The sequence below is a fragment of the Columba livia genome, chromosome 4 (assembly GCF_036013475.1).
Source record: "Columba livia isolate bColLiv1 breed racing homer chromosome 4, bColLiv1.pat.W.v2, whole genome shotgun sequence".
Classification (NCBI taxonomy): domain Eukaryota; kingdom Metazoa; phylum Chordata; class Aves; order Columbiformes; family Columbidae; genus Columba; species Columba livia.
This window is the reverse complement of record NC_088605.1, coordinates 41,215,866-41,237,304: the sequence shown is the minus strand read 5'-3', so window position 1 is coordinate 41,237,304 and position 21,439 is coordinate 41,215,866. Positions and strand designations below refer to the sequence as shown.

General features: G+C 35.5%; 1 protein-coding gene across 3 annotated transcripts in view; it reads right to left on the bottom strand.

Annotated features, from left to right (window-relative positions):
* The window catches only part of SPOCK3 (SPARC (osteonectin), cwcv and kazal like domains proteoglycan 3), a 194,046-nt gene that overhangs the window by 115,420 nt on the left and 57,187 nt on the right, over window positions 1–21,439 (bottom strand). For all 3 annotated transcript variants that reach the window (XM_065061384.1, XM_065061382.1, XM_065061383.1), the window contains exon 3: window positions 7,757–7,802. In XM_065061384.1, the coding sequence (XP_064917456.1) occupies window positions 7,757–7,802 (46 nt within the window). The remainder of the gene's footprint in view (window positions 1–7,756; window positions 7,803–21,439) is intronic.

The following is a 21,439-nucleotide window of genomic DNA, read 5'->3' as shown; positions in this document are numbered from 1 at the left end:
AGTTTTATAGTACCAATATTAATATTTTATCTGACCTACAGATACTTTTTGCAATTTTTGCCTAAGTCCTGTTTTGAAATTATTAAGGGTGTATGTAGGCTGTACCTATGGTTGGACTCTGATCGTGAGGTTCTCTTCCAAACAAAATGATTCTGTTCTATGATTCTGTCAGTTTCACAGTAAATGTTTCAATATGTGAGGCAATCCATTTGTTTCCATCCATAAGTATATTTTTATAAACGAAATGTTAGTTTAAAACCTGTGACTTAGAGGTGACTTACAGAGAGAAAGTCTCATTTTAAGTGAGACATAGCTAAATAAAAAACAAAGCCTGAATATATTTAATTACATATTATGTAGTATACAAGAGCAGAGTGAATATTCCAGAATTATACCCAACCTCCCTCCCTTCCTTCCTCCTCTTTAAAGAACTTAAAGTAGCCTCTCTGGAAAAAAAAACTAAATTCACAAACGTAACTGCTGGATCTGCCCTTTAGCCTGTCTCACTGATTCTCAAATCTAATATATTCAAGGTTCAAATAATAAAATGTTTTTTATTTACTGCTGGACATGCAGATTCTGACATGAGAGGTTTCTTAGAGTGTCACAGATGCTAATAAAACAATTTATGTTAATTAAATAAGAACTTGAGGCACAATCCTGAAATCCTATTATTCTCTCACAATCCTGTCCATCAAAATGCAAGGACAATGCAGAGGTTACTAACAAGAATTTTACATGCCAATGACATACTGCAACTTATTTGTTCTGGGATGTATGTTCTTTACACAGTGTACATAAAAAATTAGTAAAGAGTTACGTATATGTGAACAAGAGATAAACAGGATTACAGAAACAGACAAGAAAAATCTTAGTTAAGAAAACAAATAAGGAAACAGGTTATAAATCCGAGACAATTAAATAAAAAGGGGTCGAAAGGCAACTTTCAACATTTAAAATGTGCTTTAAGAACGGTCATTCTTCTATTCAAGTTCAAGAAAACTATGTACATGCTTTTTTCTTCTTTACATTCTTTGTTAGGTGTTTGTTTTTTAAAGGTATTCATTAAGCTATTTCTTTTTCCCTCACCACTAGACAGTAACATGTGATTTCAGATTACATATTCTTAATTACTTCCTCTATTAGCTATTTTACAAGCTTTTGTATTAAATTCCTGTGGCAAACATAAAGTTCATTAGGCCATTAAATGAGCCTGCAAAGAAGCAGTCCTAGTACACACCAAAAACATTTTCAAGCACAGAGTCCTCTGGGAGTGATGGCACCTGTGACTCAAGGCAGTTAACTGGGACATCCCAGCACAGCAGGCAAAAGTAGGACTTCAAAAATGAAGAGATTTGCAGAACTAAAGTTTAGCAGGTTTGAGAATGCAAAGAAATGGTTCCATGTACCCTTTGCTGCCAGCTAAAGAAGGTCTGGCGCTCCAGCTCTAGCCAGTCACAGTAGCCCTGTGCCACGTTTCTGGTTTTCTATGCTTGGGTATGAATGATTTAGCCAGATTAAAAACAAACAAGCAAAGAAACAAACAAACAAGATCCCAGCACTTTTTAATTGATCTTAGGACAACTAAAGAATCGGTGACGCTACAGACCTAACATCAGGGCACAAAGAAATGGTGTCAGGGGAGCAGGAATGAGGGGTGAAACTGCTACTGAAGGCAAGCAAAATCTCTTATTATGGGCTGGTTCAGCCTCACGAAAAGCCCTTTATACAGCCTTTCTTAAAACAGCTGTAAGAATTTAGAATCCATGCAATGATTCTACACAGATAAATACTGAAACAATTTGAGATCCACAACTAGAGAAACAGCTGCATACTACTCAGTGAACCTGAGTTAGGAGCCACGACTGTGAACAGTATAGGACAAGTCACGTTTGTGGTGTAAGCACAGTAGAGAAATTTATAAAAGAGAAATAAAGAAGAATCACTGAAAAGCTGTTAAAAACATTTCATGCTTATTTACTAAGACTGGACTATATTTAAAATCATATGTAACACATTTTAATTGCAAAGGACTCTAATTTGTCTTAAAAGTCATGAATATATATTCCTAGTTTTAAAACATCAATTTATTTCCTATAAAAACTAGATCATAAATACATATATCAAATGTAGCCAAGTTAAGTCTGCGTGACTGTTTTAACAGTCTTCAACTAATGGATCTTCATTAACTCCCATGTAGCTTCCCAGGGCTTGCAACTGAGTGAATTAAATGATTTTATTCAATATGACTCTGAGTGATTTCAGTTCACAGTACATAAAAATATTCACAAATTATAGATATGTGTTTGCATGAACTTCCATATCCTTAGCAGCCCAAATTATTACAGAACTAGGTAGATGAAACATAAAGAGCTAAAAGGCAAAGGCTCAACTAAAATGTGTTTGTAATTATTTCAAAATCTATTTCTGCTGTAAAATGGTATCTACAATATTTCTGCTGTAAACAGACATCTAATATAACCTGATATTATAAAGGCAAAAACCAGTTCAGTGGAATGCTCTACAAGAAACGTTATAAATATATCTACAAACCACTATATCTTCAGGGTGTTCATCCTCCATGGAAATGTCATTTCATATTTTTTCCATTACATGAAAATACTCCACTGTTCCTCCAAGGTATTTCTATTGAGCAAAGGAAAACATCCTTTGCACTTTAAAAAATTACGCCAGTGTCTCTGTGTACGCAATTTTATTCAATAGCTACACCCTCCAAGCTTTGCTACCATCTGTAGTCTAAAAATAATATGTGCCAAAAATATCCTGCATATTTTTATCTGATGTAAAAGTGGTATATGAAGAAAACGTGTTAGCAACTATGGTTTTTAATTTGAGAAAACATTGATAAAACATACATCAAAGCTACTAAAATATCCAACTTGGCATAGCCCAAAACACGAAACATCTGCTTGTTTCTAAAACCACTGAAAGGATAAAACTTGCCTTTTAGAAGCAACTGAAATACAATTAATACAACATTCAGATTAATTCCAATAATAATACCTGCCCCACATGACTGTTTATTAAGAATTTACATTGTGATACTTATAGAAATACATAAATATGTATATGTGTGTGTGTGTATATATATATATATATAGTCAAAACACATATATACATATAACATAGAAAAATGTGTTTAAATAAGAAAAAGAGAGTTCAACGGGAACAAGTATTTGGAAAATGTCAGATGTTGCTTTAAGGAACGGTATTGATGGATTGCAATGCAACTTGTAATATTTTTCCCTCTTTTAAAATAACCTAGATTTTGCAGACCAGGAGTAAATATCACTATGCATTTCACAGTAAGGGCTAACCTCCTGGAATGCTTAGACATATCTTCATGTAACCCCTCTTATTTATGCTAATGGAATTATACAGATCTGTCCACCTGAGCAATTTTGACACACTTAATCATATTCACTTAAGAATGTCTTTCAAAACACACCAAATATAGAAGAGTTAAGTGAATTAAGACACTATTTAGACACTTATTATCATATGCACGACTATTGATTCTTTGAACAAGACTTTTCATATATTACAAGAAAATATTAGCATTAAGATTTGGTTTCATATTAAGTATGGATTTTGAAAAAATATGAAGATATATTATCAATACACAGTAAATCTATAAAAAAAAAAAACTTAAAAAAGACTTTAATAGTCATATAAGTCTTAGAAAAATAATAGTTGTGTGTAGACCACAAAGACATGTCTATATTGTAAGCATCGGTTCCTCAAAAATACTCTGTGCAAATTAATATAGGTGTTGTCTAAGAATAATTTGAAAAAGGTCCCCATATATTGCTGAATTTGAGCAGAATATACAAAATAATAAACGTAAATAATGAGAACTCACTAGTCTGACTACTAGTGATACTGATAAGGAGTTTACCTGTACCTATACTACAGCCTAAAATACAAAGGGGTAGAATAGAGATTTTAAATGACAATTAACAATTTGAAAACACAGACAAAGCTAAATATTCCCCCACTACCCCTATCACATGTAGTCAGCTGAGGTTTATATACTTTAAAAGTCTTCATATTTTGTTCATATACAGATTTTAAAACTTCCAAATAACTATTTGTAATTTCATCACATAAATTTGCCATCATTTAAAGCAAAGAAAAAAAAAAGCATTTCTGCAAAAGCATGAGTAATTCCTATAACCTATTGTTTTCACAGAAAATAGGAAATAAAAAAAAACCCATCTAGTAGACCTGGAGTTCAGATCTTTTAATGCCAAAAAGTTTCCTTGCTTATTCCATACTTTCACAGATTTATAGGTAAGTTTCTGAAAAGGCACACAGCGATAAAACAAATTTAAAAAAAAATAAATTAAACAGTGATACAGGTAAATTAAGGATATTCTTTATTTCTGTCCTCAATGAACTTATCTGCCTGTATCTTCAGAAGTATTCTTAGAAACTTAAACACAACAGACATGGGAAGTTTTTACTGTTCCTGTTTAAACATCAGGTATAGTGAGTAATTTTAGCCTTCACTGCAAGTATATTTCTACATATTAAAAAGCTGTTGTTGGAGTGTCATGTTTTTATTTGGGACAATGTTTGTTAAGGAATACTCTCACTTGAGAGAGTAGCTGCTGCACAAACCGGAATGGCAATAACAGGAGGTTGAATGGGAAACCATCATAAAGATTCTCTAACACAGACTGCTTGGATTGCAACAAACCCCAACAGGTCACAGGACTTCACAGTCAGTCATTTGTCATGTCTCCATTTATTGTTTTGAATAGTTCACTTTGGTAAAAGAAAAAAAAAAAAAAAAAAACAAAACAAAACCTGTAAGTCTACATATACGGCCACTGAGGTAAAAAAGCTAATTAATAGTTAAACTCTATTTAACTTTAAACTTAGCAGTGAAGTGGTGCACAACTGAGGTGGAAGGGTGCTGGTGCAGTGCTTATGGCACTGCCCTGCAATGACACGTACAGACTACCAGAATTTACACCTAAAACTTGGAAAAAAGTGAGAGTTGGTAGACTATAAAAACTATTTCAATTAAATACGTGCTGATTTTGTCAGTGCTGTCTCTTTTATTGGCGAACGTAAGGAATCATAAAGGACCAGATTTCTTCAGTAAATCATGGACATTACATTCAGTCCTAAGGAACTGACATTTGCAAGGTTGCCACACTTACAAAGTACGATTGGCTCTTCCCACAAAATATCACCCAAGATCACTTTTCCCATTTGATGAGAGAGTCTTGAATGTATCAACAAGCACATGGTACTTCCATAGTTCTATTTATTCTCAGGAATATTTTCCTATGTTTAAAAAAAATGCTTTCCGATGGCAACCAGAAATAAGAGGAAGTCAGTTCTTACAACATGGAGACCAAGATATCGACTAGGAAACCTTTGTCTGTCTCTTGTTGTATCTTCCAGATCTAGTCAGTGATGTTATTTACAGACTTTCAACCAAACAACAGCATGCAAGCCTCTGCTTAATAAATAATACATGTATGTCAATCAGAGTCTAGAAAATATCTAATTCTTAAGAAACAGTAAATCTTTTGACATGCAGCACAATTCAATATCATTGCTAAATTCAATACAAAGACTGTAGCAGTTATTGCAAAAAAAGTGAAAAGCAATGCACTGGCGGGTAACAATACCTGATACTCTTTAAATGATAGATCGACAAATTAAGACACTGGGACCAATTTTTAAATAACAAAACTCCAGTGTACCTTTTATTATTGAAAAGTGGTCCCAGCTAGCATTATTTGGTTTTCAGTTATAAATTACACAGTAAAATGTAGATAGAAGAACTACTCAGAAAATGCATTTCACTCTTCAATGTTAATTTTCAGTTAACAAGGACATGAAAATACAAAGTTGAACTCTGTAGGCATGCTGTTAAAATATTCACACTACCCAATACACAATGCATTTTGCAAACAAGGCAGGACAGATAACCTTAACATGTTTTCTTAGTTGGGTTGTTTGCAAATTCAGAAAAGTATTCTACAAACATTAGCATTAGGATCTCCAAAGAATTCAGAGTAATAGAACAAGCCAGGGTGTGTAAGAGTGTAAATCTGGTGGGAAAAAATAATACTTCAGCATAACTTCTGAAACACTAATAGCAAACTGGGAGAAACAAAAAACAAACAAACAAAACAAACCAAAAACAAACACCACACACCAACACATCTCAAGTATGTGATAACAAAAAATTTAAAAAATCACAAGCAAAATTTACAGTGTATCAAATTCAGTGTCTTCTGATGAAAGATTTTACCACCAGTAAGTCACTAAAGTATAATCTATTTCTCAAACTAAAAATGTATTTGCAGACCATGTCCCTCTATTAAAAAAAAAAAAACCCAAAAAAAAAACAAACAAAACAAACAAAGAGATACAAAAAAACAAACCAAACCAAACAAGAAAATGAATAGACTAAAGGTACTTTGTAGTGAAGTGTTAATTCTGCTTCTTAGATGAGGTACTTCACTAAAATAAAGGAACATTTTTATCTGAGGAGCCTAAAGTCAAGTACTTTTTCCTAACATATTAATATATAATGAGGAGAGACGCATGATCTGTGAAATTGGCAGGTTCTAAAATGTTCAGGCTGCCATGGATCAATATTAACACTTACAGATTTTCACCAAACCAGAAGAAAATCACCACAATTCACAGAGTAGTGATAGCATAAATGTGACTTTTTTTCCCCGTCCATCTACTCCTCTCTTCCACAAACTGGCAAAACAAGCCAGGTGCATTCATTTAAGAAACTAAAGGATTTCCTTTCACAGGTTTACCACAGTAATCCTGAATTAAAGCGACAAAGGCATAGAACACGGTGGAAAGTCCATCTCCAAGAGATGTAGTTGTAGTAAAATACAATTTGTTATAGATCTCCGTTAAAAGTCAGTATCCGCTATGCAGAACATTCTTTAAATTAAGTAAACATTATTTTTTCAATACATTTTTATCTCAGTCTCTAGTGTACAAGCCCCTACACTGTTTCTTCATTGCATTTGTGCCATTGGAATTATCAGAAAAGTCTCTGAAGTGCTCCTGGTAACAATTAAAAAAAATAAAAGGATCAAGTAGTCATATATTTGAAACAACATACATGAGGTGGATTATATTGATGGGCCTGCAGAGGTAATGTTTAATATGAAAATTTGCTGTGTTTGCTCAAATTATTTTAAGGCTGAAATTGTTGTACTGTAGCATTCTCAAAGCTCCATCTGTGTTTTGCCTCAAGACAGATCACATGAACATGACAGAGACTTCCAAAACTGTTTTTCTAGATCTTCCTTTATCAGTGGATATAAAGTGATTTTCAACACTTTAATCATTTGTTGTTTTTTTTTTTGTTAACAGCAAAAGACAAAAATCAGACTGCATGTCTGTTCTTCAGATGTCCTACTGAAAATGCAACAGTGCTTAAATATATAAATAAAACAAAACAGAACCACCCAAACCCCATGAACTTGTTTATATGAGGGGAGCTTCAGGCTACTTTGGAGCTTCCTAATGCACCCATCTCTGTCTCTAATCAATAAAAGTTTGCAAAAATCACAGATATAAAATGATGATTAGGGTCAATTTCTGGTCCTCTTTAAACTGATCACTTAAAGAGGGAGAAAATGACAAATTCACAGAATTCTGCAGGTATTCTAGAACAGGAGCACAATCATAAATACTTAAATTTTAACCTGTAAAAAAAATAGTAGCAAAATCTTACCTTGATCAAATGGTTTACCCGGACTCCACGTGCGAAAATAATCATCCTGGAAGGAGAAACAACCTACATTTAGTAAAACATAAGGAATCAATGTATATATGAAAAACTCACAGAATCATGAAAGACAGAAGATGTATACCAACCTCAACTTCCTAGAAAAGGCAAGCAGTAAAAGACAAACGAGAAAAATATTACAGTCATCATAATGGGACAAATTACCCACAAAAAATAAAACAATGTAATTCAGAGGGCATTTGCATTAGTTAAGTAAAAAAGCTATTCAAACAATGTTATTTACTAGCATTTAGAACAGAAAAAGTATTTCTCACAGTACTTATATAGGTAACACTTCTAACATTGCTTTTTAAGTGTTACAGTAGTTTTCCCATACTTTAAGTTCTAAGATACTGAAAAACTTATTTATGTTTTCTATTACTGATTTTTCAAAACTCAAGCTCCAAAGTCATAATCAATAAACATATTTTAAAGAATGATACATAGATTTTTTAAAAACATATACTCTTATGTAGCTTTCAACTGCATCAGTGAGACCTGTCATTAAGTCTAATTAGCTCTATTTTCTACAAATCATCTTCCTAAACATAAAATATCCTACTGATTATATCATCAGCTGTATTAAACTACAATTTCAAGAAGGAAAAGCTTGAATTAAATAAGTTGCTTTCAAGATTAAGAAGTTTGACAATAAATTACAAATTCATAGCTGAGATGTACATAAACTGATCTGCACAGCTCAGATAATAGGCGGAACAAGAAAATTACTAGGATTATTTATTATCATGTCTTAATTTGCTATTCTCTAGAACAAAGCATTGAAAAGATTGTACAAACATTTTAATGTCTGTATAAATTAAAGTTCACAAACTGCAGTGGGCCTATTGTCACAGTCCAGCAGTTCCATCCCACTTGCTAGAAGATCACAAATACCACCATAAAGAAACTTCATTTTATAAAAAATTTAAATATTGGAAAAAAGTGAGTCTCATACATGAAAGTGGTAAAATCTCCTTCCATTACTATTAAGTCAGTAGTGTTCTCCCACAATGAGCCTATTCAGAAAATATTATTAAAATGCTGAAAAGTTAGAATAACTAGAACATAAGACTTTGAGAACAAAAGAGCAGTCATCCTGAGTGAGATCAAAATCCCTTCTCCTGTATCATGCTTAAGGAAGAACATAGGAGTGGGGCTTGTATTACACATTCTCAAGTTGGCCTCAAACCAACCAGACAATAAATCGATTCTTGCTCATTTCTATATTGCAGACAACTTCACAGATTCCAAATATAACGTCCCTTAGGCATTTCTAGAAGTAAGAGTCTTAGCCGATTTCTGTCTACAAAGCCACTCCTGCTACTCTTTTCTGAATCTTTTCAAAGTCTATTTTTTTTTATACAGTATGTCCAGAGTTGTGCAAAGCATTCAAGATGAAGCAGCACAATGCATCTATACACAACAAAATAACACTGTTTTGTACGGAATTCTTCTCCCCATTATGCCTACCCCTCCATTTTCCTTTTAGGCTAAAGGGGGTGGTTTTTGGTTGTGTTTTGTTGTTGTTGGTTTTGTTTGCTTGCTTTGTTTTGGGTGGTTTTTTGTTTGCTTGGTTTGGTTTGTTTTAATTGTATGATGGTTTGAATGGATTATGGTTTGCAAGGAATTTTCTGTCTTACATCCAAACATATATACCCACATACCATACATACCTGTACTGATATTCCTAAAGAGTTACTTAAAGTCCATTATTAGATAAGTTAAACATAATCTTTATGTGCCTCTATAACCAAAATAAAATAGTTAGTTGATGCTCAGATTAAGTAAGGAAACTGTTTCAATAAATTACAGATCCATCATTTTACAAATATTCCTAAAGCTATTTCACCTATCACGTGTAGAAGAACCTGGCTTCCTGTTATATTCAGACCTTTCCTGATCTTCAGTCATTAAGAGTTTCATTATTCTAGTGTTCAATATCCTCTTCAGAATATCATCAAGATGATAACATAACTTACAAAGCCTCATTTCATATAAATGCAAAAGGCAATGGCTCAGGACAAAGTCTATGACTTCTGATTTTCTTCAGGGGCTTCCTTGCCTTTGCTCTAGGCATGTTAAAGAGCAAGTTGTAGAATTATACAAAATAAAGTCACAAATTTTTCACTGCAACCATAAGGCTTTTTCAACGTTTTCTAGCTAAAGGTATCCATGCATTGTAAAAGGAAAATTCATCCTTGCTGCTCTACTTGAAACTATGTGAAATTTCAATAGTTGAAGTATCTCTCTGTCTGAGACACATAAAGCACTTCTAATAACTGTGTATGATGGATTTCAATCAGTTTAATATCCATACCTTAAAATTATGCATGTTTAAGCATCATGCTCAGTCAGGGTCATAGAGATGGAGTGTTTCTAAGAGTTGAAATTCATGCTACAATTACATATGCACTTTGAGACTAAAAAATATTTTTTTCCTGAAAATGGCTTACCTTAAAAGAAATACCATGTATGCAGCCTGAAAATCTGACAGTCTAAAGAAAAGGATTCACAATGACCAAAGCACCATAATCAGAAAAGTTTCAATAAATGAAGAAAAAAACCCCACTTTTACTACTTCTTTTTGGACTTCTATATGCTTCTATACGAATACTTCACATTCTTAAAAAAACAGTTGCTACATGAGTTTTAAGAAATACACATTTAAGTACAGTAAAAGAAAAAAAGCTCACTGGAAAAAAACTTATCTGACAATATAGAGAAGAAGATTTCAGCTTTTGAAAGGGAGACAAACTATGAGTCTATTAATTTTCTGGTGTAAAGCATTTGTTGCATCATTTTATTGATCTCTCTAACATTTTCTGTAGATGCTGCCATATATTGCTGACATCACATGAATTATTATCCAACAAATCTATAACAATACACGGTAGATATGCTGAGTCTGACTCAGAGAACAGCAGGCGTCCTACAGCAAAGAGGGCAGTTTCTTCACAAATATTTCCAGATCAAGGTTGACCTGAAAAAATGAACAAAGCAAATCCAGCCCTTGTTTTGTGTTCACATTTTATCTCTAGTATGGCCTATGTATCAAAAGCCTATATATTAAAATTGAAACTGATATACGTTAGAGAATTCACTGACATTGAAGAAGTTTTCTCAATTTATAATTATCTTTGTATTTTATCCAAGTATAAATTCACTGCTACAGTACAGTTTGTACAGTAGGGAGATTATTAATTGTGACACTTACTAAAAATAGTTTAGGGGAAAGTCTAACAGGGAACTGTTCAATGAGAGGTACTGGGTATATAATGCCTTTTCAAGAAACAATACTTCTAACAGTTACCAAAGCAAGAAAGATACAAGATTTCCTGAACTTTATTCAACACCAAACTAAATTCTGCCCATACAAAATTCCACTCAAATTTTACACAGCTTATCATAATGCAAAAAATACATTTTACTGCTGGCCTCCTTATTCCTACATAGGGGTTCGTTTTTTTATCAAAGAGCAGCTCTCCAATTTGTAGATGAACATGAAATCATATTTTGACAACTTCAGAAACACAAGTCTTTCAGGCTGCACATACTCCCTAACATAGCTTAAAACCTACAGTACCAGATTTAGATTTTTTTCGTGCTGCCATTAGCTATGAGAGTATTTTGTTGGTCTTAATTTCAAGGAGTTCTTAATGGGTTTTCTATTCCATTTCTTATATCTGCATCTCAAGTACATACATCTGCTTCTCATCTGATCTGAAAGCTCTTTACCTCTTTTGGGCTAAGTCTTTGCTATTTGGTAGCTATGCTATTTTCAGACTCCATTTCTACAAGCCAGCTGAACTGAGCCAACAGTCCCATATTGCAGCCCTTCACTTGCCTCAAACTCACTTCTGCAGCAGACTTGAGCTCACCAACTATCTCCCCTTCACATATTTGCACCTCTTCAATGGCAGAGGGTTGGATTCATCTGCATCGAACCTGCCCAGTGACTCCATAACACATATTTATATTCTATTAATAAGTCTCACTGGAAGACCTGTGGTAGGGTTGTAACCCAATACCTCTGTCTCATCCTCTCTCTTTCCAGTACTGGAAAAAGAAAGTTAGCACCAACAGTGTGCAGATTTTTTTTTCTGCTTATATCTTGCTCCAGGACCTTCAGCCCAGTGTCAGCAAGACTGCCATTACCCTGTAGATCCTTAAATTGCTAGTCATAAGGAGAAGTATTGCAGCAATAAAAGGATGAGACATCGTCAGCGCTTCCATCATATGGGAAATCTACCACTCCTAAAGACTCTGTTTTCCTCAAATAAATGAGGGCCACAGGCAGCGTATACAGAACAACAAAGATATACCAACCACAATTAAGGAGACGACTACCCCCAAACACAAACCAGAACTGGGGAAGTACAAGTTGCACCATGAAAATGCATGATGCTTATATACTGGGAAATTCTTCGGCATGAAATCTGAACCAGTCTGGAATCCTCATCCAGGACACAGACATGCTCTTCAGCAGCATGTGGATACCCACCCGCCTATCAGATGCTGCTTCTCAGCTCTGCTGACTTGCATAGACATCTGATCGATCATAAGCCATGTGAGCACATTTTTGTATAAATGTGGAGTGTTAGTTTAGTCAGTTAAGTGCAGGATAGTACACTCAAGGGAATAAGGTATCTACCACACTCTCCAACACCTTATTTAATATCATAGTATCTTATGTATCTCAGAACATCTGTGAGGACAAGAAGCCTGGATGGACCATGTGCTCCTGAGCACGTTTTTTACTAATTGTCCCAGAGGCTCTCAATAGGACAATATATACCTGCCTAATGTGACACCACATAGCTAAGGACCTGCAGCAGAAATAGGATCAGAACTGTTTGTCTAGTGAATTTTTTGGCTCTATACTTCCTCTCAACAGGATCTACCTCTGCTCACCATCTCAGATACCTCTTATGCTTCCTATGAAGCCATCACTGAGGATTTCTTTCCAACACTCCAAAGAAGCACAGAGCAGGAAGCCTTCTTTAGTGAATCAAGGTTTAAAGAGAAAAACTATCTATTATCTGGACTAAAGGAATAACAAAAAAAAAGTCTAGAAGATTTTTACAGGCTAGCATGGAAAGGTGTCTACTACCAGATTTGATTCCTTTTCCCGAGATGAAGTCTCCCATAAGAAATATACTTAGTTTAACCAAAACCATCAGAAGCAGCTCAGTGCATAAAGCACCTCAGACACAGATAAAGGCAGTGGCACTTCACATCCAGTACTTCTGGGAATCAGGTAATCTTAAAGATCAGTTTAGTAAATCAAAGAATCAATATGAGAAAACAAATTTCAAGATAATGAACCACCACAGAGGTAATATCAGTATTGCTCCTCTGGTAATGAAGTACCTAAACACCTGCAGGCAGGACTGAGCCTTGCTACAAAATTCCTTTCCTATTTGTCTGGCACTGAGCCTCCTCAAGTGGGGTGCTGGAGTGACAGGTGGAAGGACACGGGTTTGTTGTTCAATGCCAGTCTCCAGGAAGGCTGATGTCAGCTTCCTCGGCTGCTCTAGACTCTTGGGCCATGCCACCCGTGAGGCTTGTATTCACAGAGCTGGCAAAGCACTATTAGAATCTGTAGCTGCTTCCAGCAATGCTCGCACTCAGCTCTCCAGGCTCACTGTTTATCCCGCTCCCTTTTATTTGCCTCGTGCTTCTGGTACTGCTGATGAGGCTGGGCTAAGAGCCACCACTTTTCAGCCCTTTCTCCCCATTTCACAGATCTCATTCAGTGAGATTTCTGTGGAGGCTATTTCGTACTAGTAGCACTACTAACAGGAAGTTTGAATAGCATAGTATTGCCAAGACATACCAAATGCTCAACAAAGCTTACATTCAGAAATAACAAGAAAATACTGAATAACATTTTGAAAATGAATTAATTAATATATCAAAGCATGAACACTACAAGCTTCTAAATCCCAATAGAATTTAAAACATTGCTTCTTTGAAAATGCATCTCATATTTCTCATCATGAATAAAAATATAATGAACCATATTTTCACTGCAAACACATACAAAAAGCTTTGGCCATGCTCCTCCTATCATGCTGTCAATATGCAACATGTGAGGAGAGCTTTAAAACAGATTTGTTAGACTGCAGGAGATGTTGTCTAACAGAGCTGAGAGAAGAGTTGAAAACATGCCATGTGTGAGGTAGAAGACCATCTGTGGGCCTCGAATACACCTGTTTAGAAGGGTCAATGTCCAATTTCCTCAGGTGCCTCTTCACTAATGCACAACCCCTTGGTAACAAGGGTGAAACTTAAGCCCTGGCCCCTGCATACAATGCCACAGTCTAAAGAAGAGAAGGACAATCTCATTGTGAGGCTATGGTTTGTATCTATGAAAAATGGTGGACTGTATCAGACTGATCTCTGGGAATTAGAAAACAAGCTAGCATCTTAAAAAAAAATAAAATGCAAGCAGGGGGATGCAGGAAACTAAACACCAGGCAGCCTCACCTGAGTCCTGTAAAGGGGGGCGTTTCTCACCCTGCTTTTTTAAAAATTGGGAAATTTTATAGGCAAATCTATTACGAAATAACATCATCAAAATAAAGCCCAGAATCCAATTAGATCAAGTGCTAAATTCAGTACTCCAGTACTTCAGAGCTGATGGAAGCCATCCTTTGATTATATCAAATTTTATAAAAATGCTAGATAGGCTGCTAAATGCTCAGGTTAAAGGTTATGACTCTAAACACCATACACTCACGACCTTTATCTCATCCTTCCTACTACTAATGTGAATGGCACCACATTTTCTTTACCTTTCTTCTTATTCTGAACATGAGGAATTTTTAAAGCATTTTGTGTTCTGAGGAACGTTTTAAAAATCCAAGAGGAATTGTCATTATCTTCAGCACGGTTTGAGCAAGAAGATCAAAGACAAGGGTCACAAACAGAAAAGGCTCGACAGAACGAAATGACAAACAGCACTTCATTCTATTATATGCAGTGAATGGTACAGGTGTCTTATAAATAAACAAAATATTAACATTTGCTAAAGACCATGCCACTAACAATTGTAGAATACACATCACAGAAACTAAAACTAAGCAGTTTTATTTCTGGCATTTCCAAACTTTTAAAAGCAAGACCATACAATATATATGTTCTTTCATCAAGGTTTTTGCAGATTATGTGACCTAAAATTCATAGTTTCTAATTGAGAAATATGTACATTTACTGATCATCTCATACACTAAATCCAAAACTGAAGACACTATTTGAAACAAGGATAAGAAATACATTGAAAACAGTTTTCTACTTCTGAAGTAGGGAAAGTTTACAGTTTTATGAACAAAAGTGATTCAAATAATGTATAAGGGAAACAACACATTGATCAAGAAAATACTGTTTACTGGGTTTTAGCATATTCCAGAACGTATTTAGGAACAAAGCCAAACCAGAAATTTTTTGTTGTACTGTATCAGGTAATGACACTTCTGCCTTGCAGCAGAAAAACTGGGGTGCCACTTTCAGGGGAGGCAGACTGGATCTTTTATCTGAGACACTTCATTAGAAGACCCCTCTAGAACAGTATCTGATACAGAAAAATACCACCTTCAGTTTATTCACCTTACTCTATCAATTAAATCTACTGCTGCAACACCATACAACTTAGTAGAGAGTCTTTTTTTTCAAACTACTAGCAAGTCAGCAATAACCAGAAGGCAGGGCAGGGAGGGGAACACCACACCACCCTAAATATAAAGGGACTCCACAGAAATAGCGTCAGTTTGATTGACATGGAGAACCACTGAAAGAAAATTCAGAGAAGACAGAACTTGTCATTTCTAAGTCTCTTTCATGTCAAACAATCTTCACAGTGGAACACAGCAAGTGATGTATCTTTCAGCAGAAGGAAGGAAGAACCTTCCCACAGCACTAAAAACATGGCTGATGTACATTGCCATTGTACTTTAATACAGATGCTTTCAGAAAAGATCCGTCATACCTTCATTTATTCATTTAAGACTGAGAAAGCCTTATTCTTTTCTTCCAACATCCTGAAGACACCTATCCTATCATCCTTTAGAAACATTAGTCTCATAATTCCTGCTGCTGAGCTCTTGTTGAGCCAAGAATAAACCAAAACAACTTGAGTTTAATCACCAGGAAGCATCACAACAGTGACCAGAAAAAAAAAAATCAATTTTGATGGTATCTGAGGCCCCACAGGATAAAAAATATGGATGGTAGACTGGCTCAGCAGTCTACTTGGACCAAATGTGATTAATAAAAATTTGAAGGAGAAAAACATCCTTCTGCTTGAAATGTTGCACTATTCCATAAATGACAGGAGCTCACCTAACTTGTCTACCTTTTTTTTCTCCTCCCCTCCCTCCCCCTTTGTTTTTTTGTGGTATAATGCAGCTATGAAAATTGTTGCATGGTGTTCAGAACAGAAGACCTGAAAGATACAAAGGACAGCTGGAGGGCACAAAGGTCTTGGCCCTTACTCAATTTCTAGAAAACATTTTTTGAATCATATCTGCAGACAGCAAGAGGCAAGCAACGTCTCATTCATCAGCTTGCTTTCAGGAAGTTGAAAGGTTTTGTAGTTTTATCATATCAAGGAGAAAATTCTAGAACCAGTTACAAAATAGATACTACAGCTTTGCTGCTGTTGCTTTTGTTTTTTTTTATTTTTCAGTCTGGAGAAAATTCATTAAAAAGATAATCACAAGGTCTACCATATCATGCCACACACAGCGACAGGATTTTGGTCTGTTCCTCCCAACAGGTAGTCTCTTATGCCAAGGCTCAGAACAAAGTTCTGGTCTACCTCTCATTGCCATGGAAATAGAGAACACCCTTGTGTAAAAACAGTCCAAAATGGAAGAAATTAAGGAATATGAAAGATTGTGAGAGAGGCATTACAGCATAATTATCATTACAAATCAAATAAGAACAGATGTGGCAATAGAAAATGGGATGGAAGCAAAACCACAGGTCTACTAAGGACAATATATTTCAACATAATAGAAGGAAGCTGTTAGAATTATCGGTTTCAGTTTAAGAATAGTGCTGAATGGGTTTTAAGAAGTAAAATAATGCCATGCTGAAAGAATTAGGGCCTATTTTTATATGATTAGAACGATTCCCTCTGTGAGAAAAATATCCCTTTTAAACAAGTTGAGGACTTCTAAAAATCAACAAATACCTCAACTTGGAATCTGTGAAGATATAAACTGCACTTCAGAATCTGTAATTACACCAGTGACAGAGATATTCATTCAACACTCTCTGTGAATATTAACACTGGATGGTTATTTTTATGTATCTTTATTATAGTCAAGCCGATGTAGCTTGTACCGGATGGGTGGAGGGAAGAGGGGAACAAACTGCAAATTACGTAGATCCACATACAATAAAGACCAGGAAAATAGAAAACTACCTATTGGTAAAATAATACAAAGCAAATCTATATGCATATATATCAATTTGTTTAGAAATTCAGTCATTATACCACTACACCTATTCATAATGTAAGCAAACTACTATTTGATTCAAAATGAGATTCAAGATTTCTCAAGAGTTATGTCCTAAATTTATGAATAAAAAGCATCCAGTTCAATGCATTTTTATGTTCTCTTGCTCCTAGTGGCCCCATTACAATTGCAGAACTTACAGATATGGTCAGTAACACAGAAGCTTAAAAATACTGTATGAATCAGCAAACTTCATGAATATATAATGCTGAGTTAAACAAAAATAAAAAACTGTAGAAAAAGCAGTCACTACAATTGCCTATGAAAAACAGTATGGATACTTTTAACACATGCTGTCTTTTAATTGCCATTGTATTTAATCATTTTCACACAATCAATTAATAATACACAAAGAAATGCTGTATCTTCTGCCTCACGCTATTAACATGTTTTACTGATGCTGTTGAGCAAGAATAGCAATATGTGCAAGTGTACGGTGAATTTTATCGAGATAAGTAAACTCAGTTCAACAAGATCATCAAATATCTGACAATAAATTTTGGTCACTTATGTACATAGCTAAATTTTAGTGGTTAACATACCTCTCTAATATTTAAATTATCTAATTATAGCTATTGAGAAATGTTACCTTAGATACAGGCCCTGACTCTGATATATCTTGTTTAAGTGACAAATACCTTCTCCAGGTTTTTAGGGAAACCACTTTGTCTTCCAGCAAATAACTAGTAAGAAATTAACCAATCACTCTAGCAGATAATGAGATAACTGATAAATCTCATTATCATTTTTAACTTTTGCCACTATACTTGCTGAGGTCCTGGTGCTTCCACTGTGTGTAAGAAATTAACAACAATAAGCATTGTTTGAAAATTTCTCATTTGTAATGATTTACACCTTTTCACAGACCTTACAAGGCAAAGGCTACTGTTTCCCTGTGTTGGTTTGACTGAAAAAGAGTTAAATTTACTTCATACAGTTAGAAACCTTTCTTTTTCATAGCCAGCACGCTCATTATTTGGACTTAGTTTGAGAATAAGCAGATAGCACCACAGCACAGAGTTACTGTTTTTAATTGGTCTGGTCTGAGAGCCAAGGACATTCTGAGCACTCTGCCCACAGGTGGGAGGCATCAAGGAAGTGGGGGCAGAGATGGCGCAGAGCTTGACTGACATCCAGACTGATCAATAAGAGTTTTCCATCTCATTAGTGCCATGATTCATATTTAAGGAGAGTTGGGACCTTCCACTTGGCTCTTCCATGCTCTCTCTCTCTCTGGGTGTGGCTGGGGAAGTTTTGGTCAGGACCTCTAGCCCTGTCTTTTGCCATTTTGCAGAGGCCTCTGGACTTTTCAGCCCTTTTCCTCTCTTTTCTTTCTCTGGGATTTGCTTTAGGATCAGGTGTGGCTTGCTTGGACTGGCTGCTCAGTTGTGGACAGAGTTTGTGAGGAATTGCCTTGAAGTATCTTTTATTTCTACTTAATATATACATATTTACTAGTAGTCTATTAGTATTTTGTTATTTTATTAAACTGTGTTTATCTTAATCCAAGTTTCTCCCTTCCCTTTTGATTCTCTCTCCTATTTGGGTGGGCTGGGGGAGGGGGTGAGTGAGCAGCTATCATGTTTGTCTTGCTAGCTCAGGTTAAACCACAACATTCCCCCATCCTGCTTTCCATCCTGTGAAATCTGAGGTGAAACCATGCAGCCCTGTTTGCAGACCACTGCATATCCTTAGATGCTAGGGCAGAGGTGACATCCTTACTCAAGTACCACAATGAGTGAATTCCATTTCAACATCCCAGAAGTTGACATATTGTCCTGGTTTTGTTAAAAACAAGTTTCTCTTTCAGTGAATTTTGCCTGTCAGCTAAAGCCTTCATATTAACTGCATTTTCCTGGAGAACCAGACACATGTTTTGGTAAACCTAGCAATGGAATGCAAACTTATTGATAAGCACAAATGGACATCTCGCAAGAGGGGCAACGAGAAACAGGTGACCAAGAAACTGACCAACGTTGTATAACATTCCATTCACGTGAATACTTCATATAAAAGTGGGAGATCACGAGGATCTCATCCCTTTTGCCTTTGCTTTTTTCCCTTCTGCTTATGGCCGACATTAGGGGAGGACCTTGCTAGTTGTCCCTGCGAACTGAGGCCTAGTGACTGACTGAATCCAGCTCTGGTTGGCTGCAGAGTCCAATCCAGGACTTCAGGTGCCGGCTCTGCAGTTGCTGAGACTTTCAAGATTGGTTTTGTATATTTTGTATTATTTTCTCTATTCTTATTAGTAGCATTAGTAAAACATTGTTAATTTTTCCAACTCTCTTCTCTCTGTCCTTCTTTCCCTCCCGATCGCCTGTCCTGAGTGGGAAGGGGGGAGAGGGAGGGGCAAAAAAGAGGGAAGTGGGGGGGGGAAGAGGGGCTTAACAATACATCTGCCAGGGTTTTATTGTCACCCCGCAATCTTAACCCTCGACACATATGCAAAAGGTACCTGAACAGTATTTGTCTCTCCAGAGAAGTGCATACTTCAAGGGAGATGGTAAGCTGTGCTCAAGTCCTATATGAAATAAGGTCCCATACTTATGGACAAACTAAGTTATATCATCATATTTTTACATTGTTTCTTCTCCCTTTAATAGAGTTTAGAAATAACAAGTCACAAATGTGAATACATAACATGAAACCCATGCTGAGTCATGTATGTGCTGTTTTACAGATTTCCAGAACATACACACTTCTTTCATTGTCTGCAAATGCTTTTTCTTAAAGAGAGAAAAGTATGAACAGTGAGAGGACTAACTAAATAGCTGTGATTCAAAATGCAGAGGAAACCATTTTAATTACTTTCATTTGGAATATTATTGCTATCTTTGCCCTCTAAGGGAAAAGCTCATTTAATTGTAATGTGGCAGTTTGTAGCTCATGAATTTAAGTAGCCTGCCACTAAGTTGTGAGGAATTTACAAATCTGGTCGTAAAGTGCACAAAAAACTTTAAATGTCTGGATGAATGACTTGAGTAGATTAGTACATCTGGCTTTGGTCAGTCTTTCATAGGAAAATTTGCATGTCTGCCTCTGTTTTTAACAACTGGCTACAGAAAAAATAACAAAGCATTTGACTGAACGCTGTCAGCATGCAAAGCATTTTTCAGCATAAGCAGTTATTTAGCTACAAAATCTGTAACTGGAAAAAGATCCTGCAAGTTTTCTTGGGATGTGCTGGAAAGGCTTAAACCAGTTTCCTGTATCTTCCAGAACTCCCTTCTACAGCCACACCAAGTCTTACTACAATCCTTTGATCCATCAGTTTAGCACAAACCCAGAAGTCAGTAGCAGTTAACACATGAAATAATGGGATGAGAAATGTACTTTTCTTTCTTCATCTCCAAATTGGTTTTCTGTATATATATGTTTATATAGGTGAGAGATATGTACTTTAGTATTTTTCTATATTAACCACAGGCATCTAAATATACTAAACTATAGCACATGGAAGTTTCACTGTATATTTTAGAAGAGATATCTCAATTTACAGCTAAACTACTACAGTGTAGTATTTAACAACTGAGCAAAAATGATGGTAAGACAATCTCTGTACTGAATTTTTAGCTTGTATTTCACATTTAGACAAAATGCTGAACTGGAACATTTTTCAATTTAATTGCTTTAGCTGTTTTACAAGATCAAACATGTTGCTATTCCTACCTTTTCAAAAATATTAATGAAATTTTAAAAGTTCCCTCAAAATTGTTTTGCCAGTATCTATTCACAAGGAACAACCTGTTTTCTTTGGAGGAATGTATTCTGTGTTTCCTGTTGGTCTCATGTATGGATTTAATTATATGAAATAAAGCATGCCCCGTGACAAGAAACAAGTGGGTTTCGGTCTCATCCCGTAAATGAAAAAAAGACACACTAGTCTCCAATACTAAAAAAAAAAGTCATCAGTTAAATATACTGAACATACTGATAACCACAGAACAGAGTGAAAAAGGTCATCTCCTCAGATCTAATCAATTATTAGGGCCCAGACTGAAGGGAAATCAAAAGAAAGAGGCAATTTTGCTGCGACTCAATATCTGCAATTGCTAGTCAACTGCATCTTGTCAGCAGTTCACAAGGTTGATAGCTACAGTCC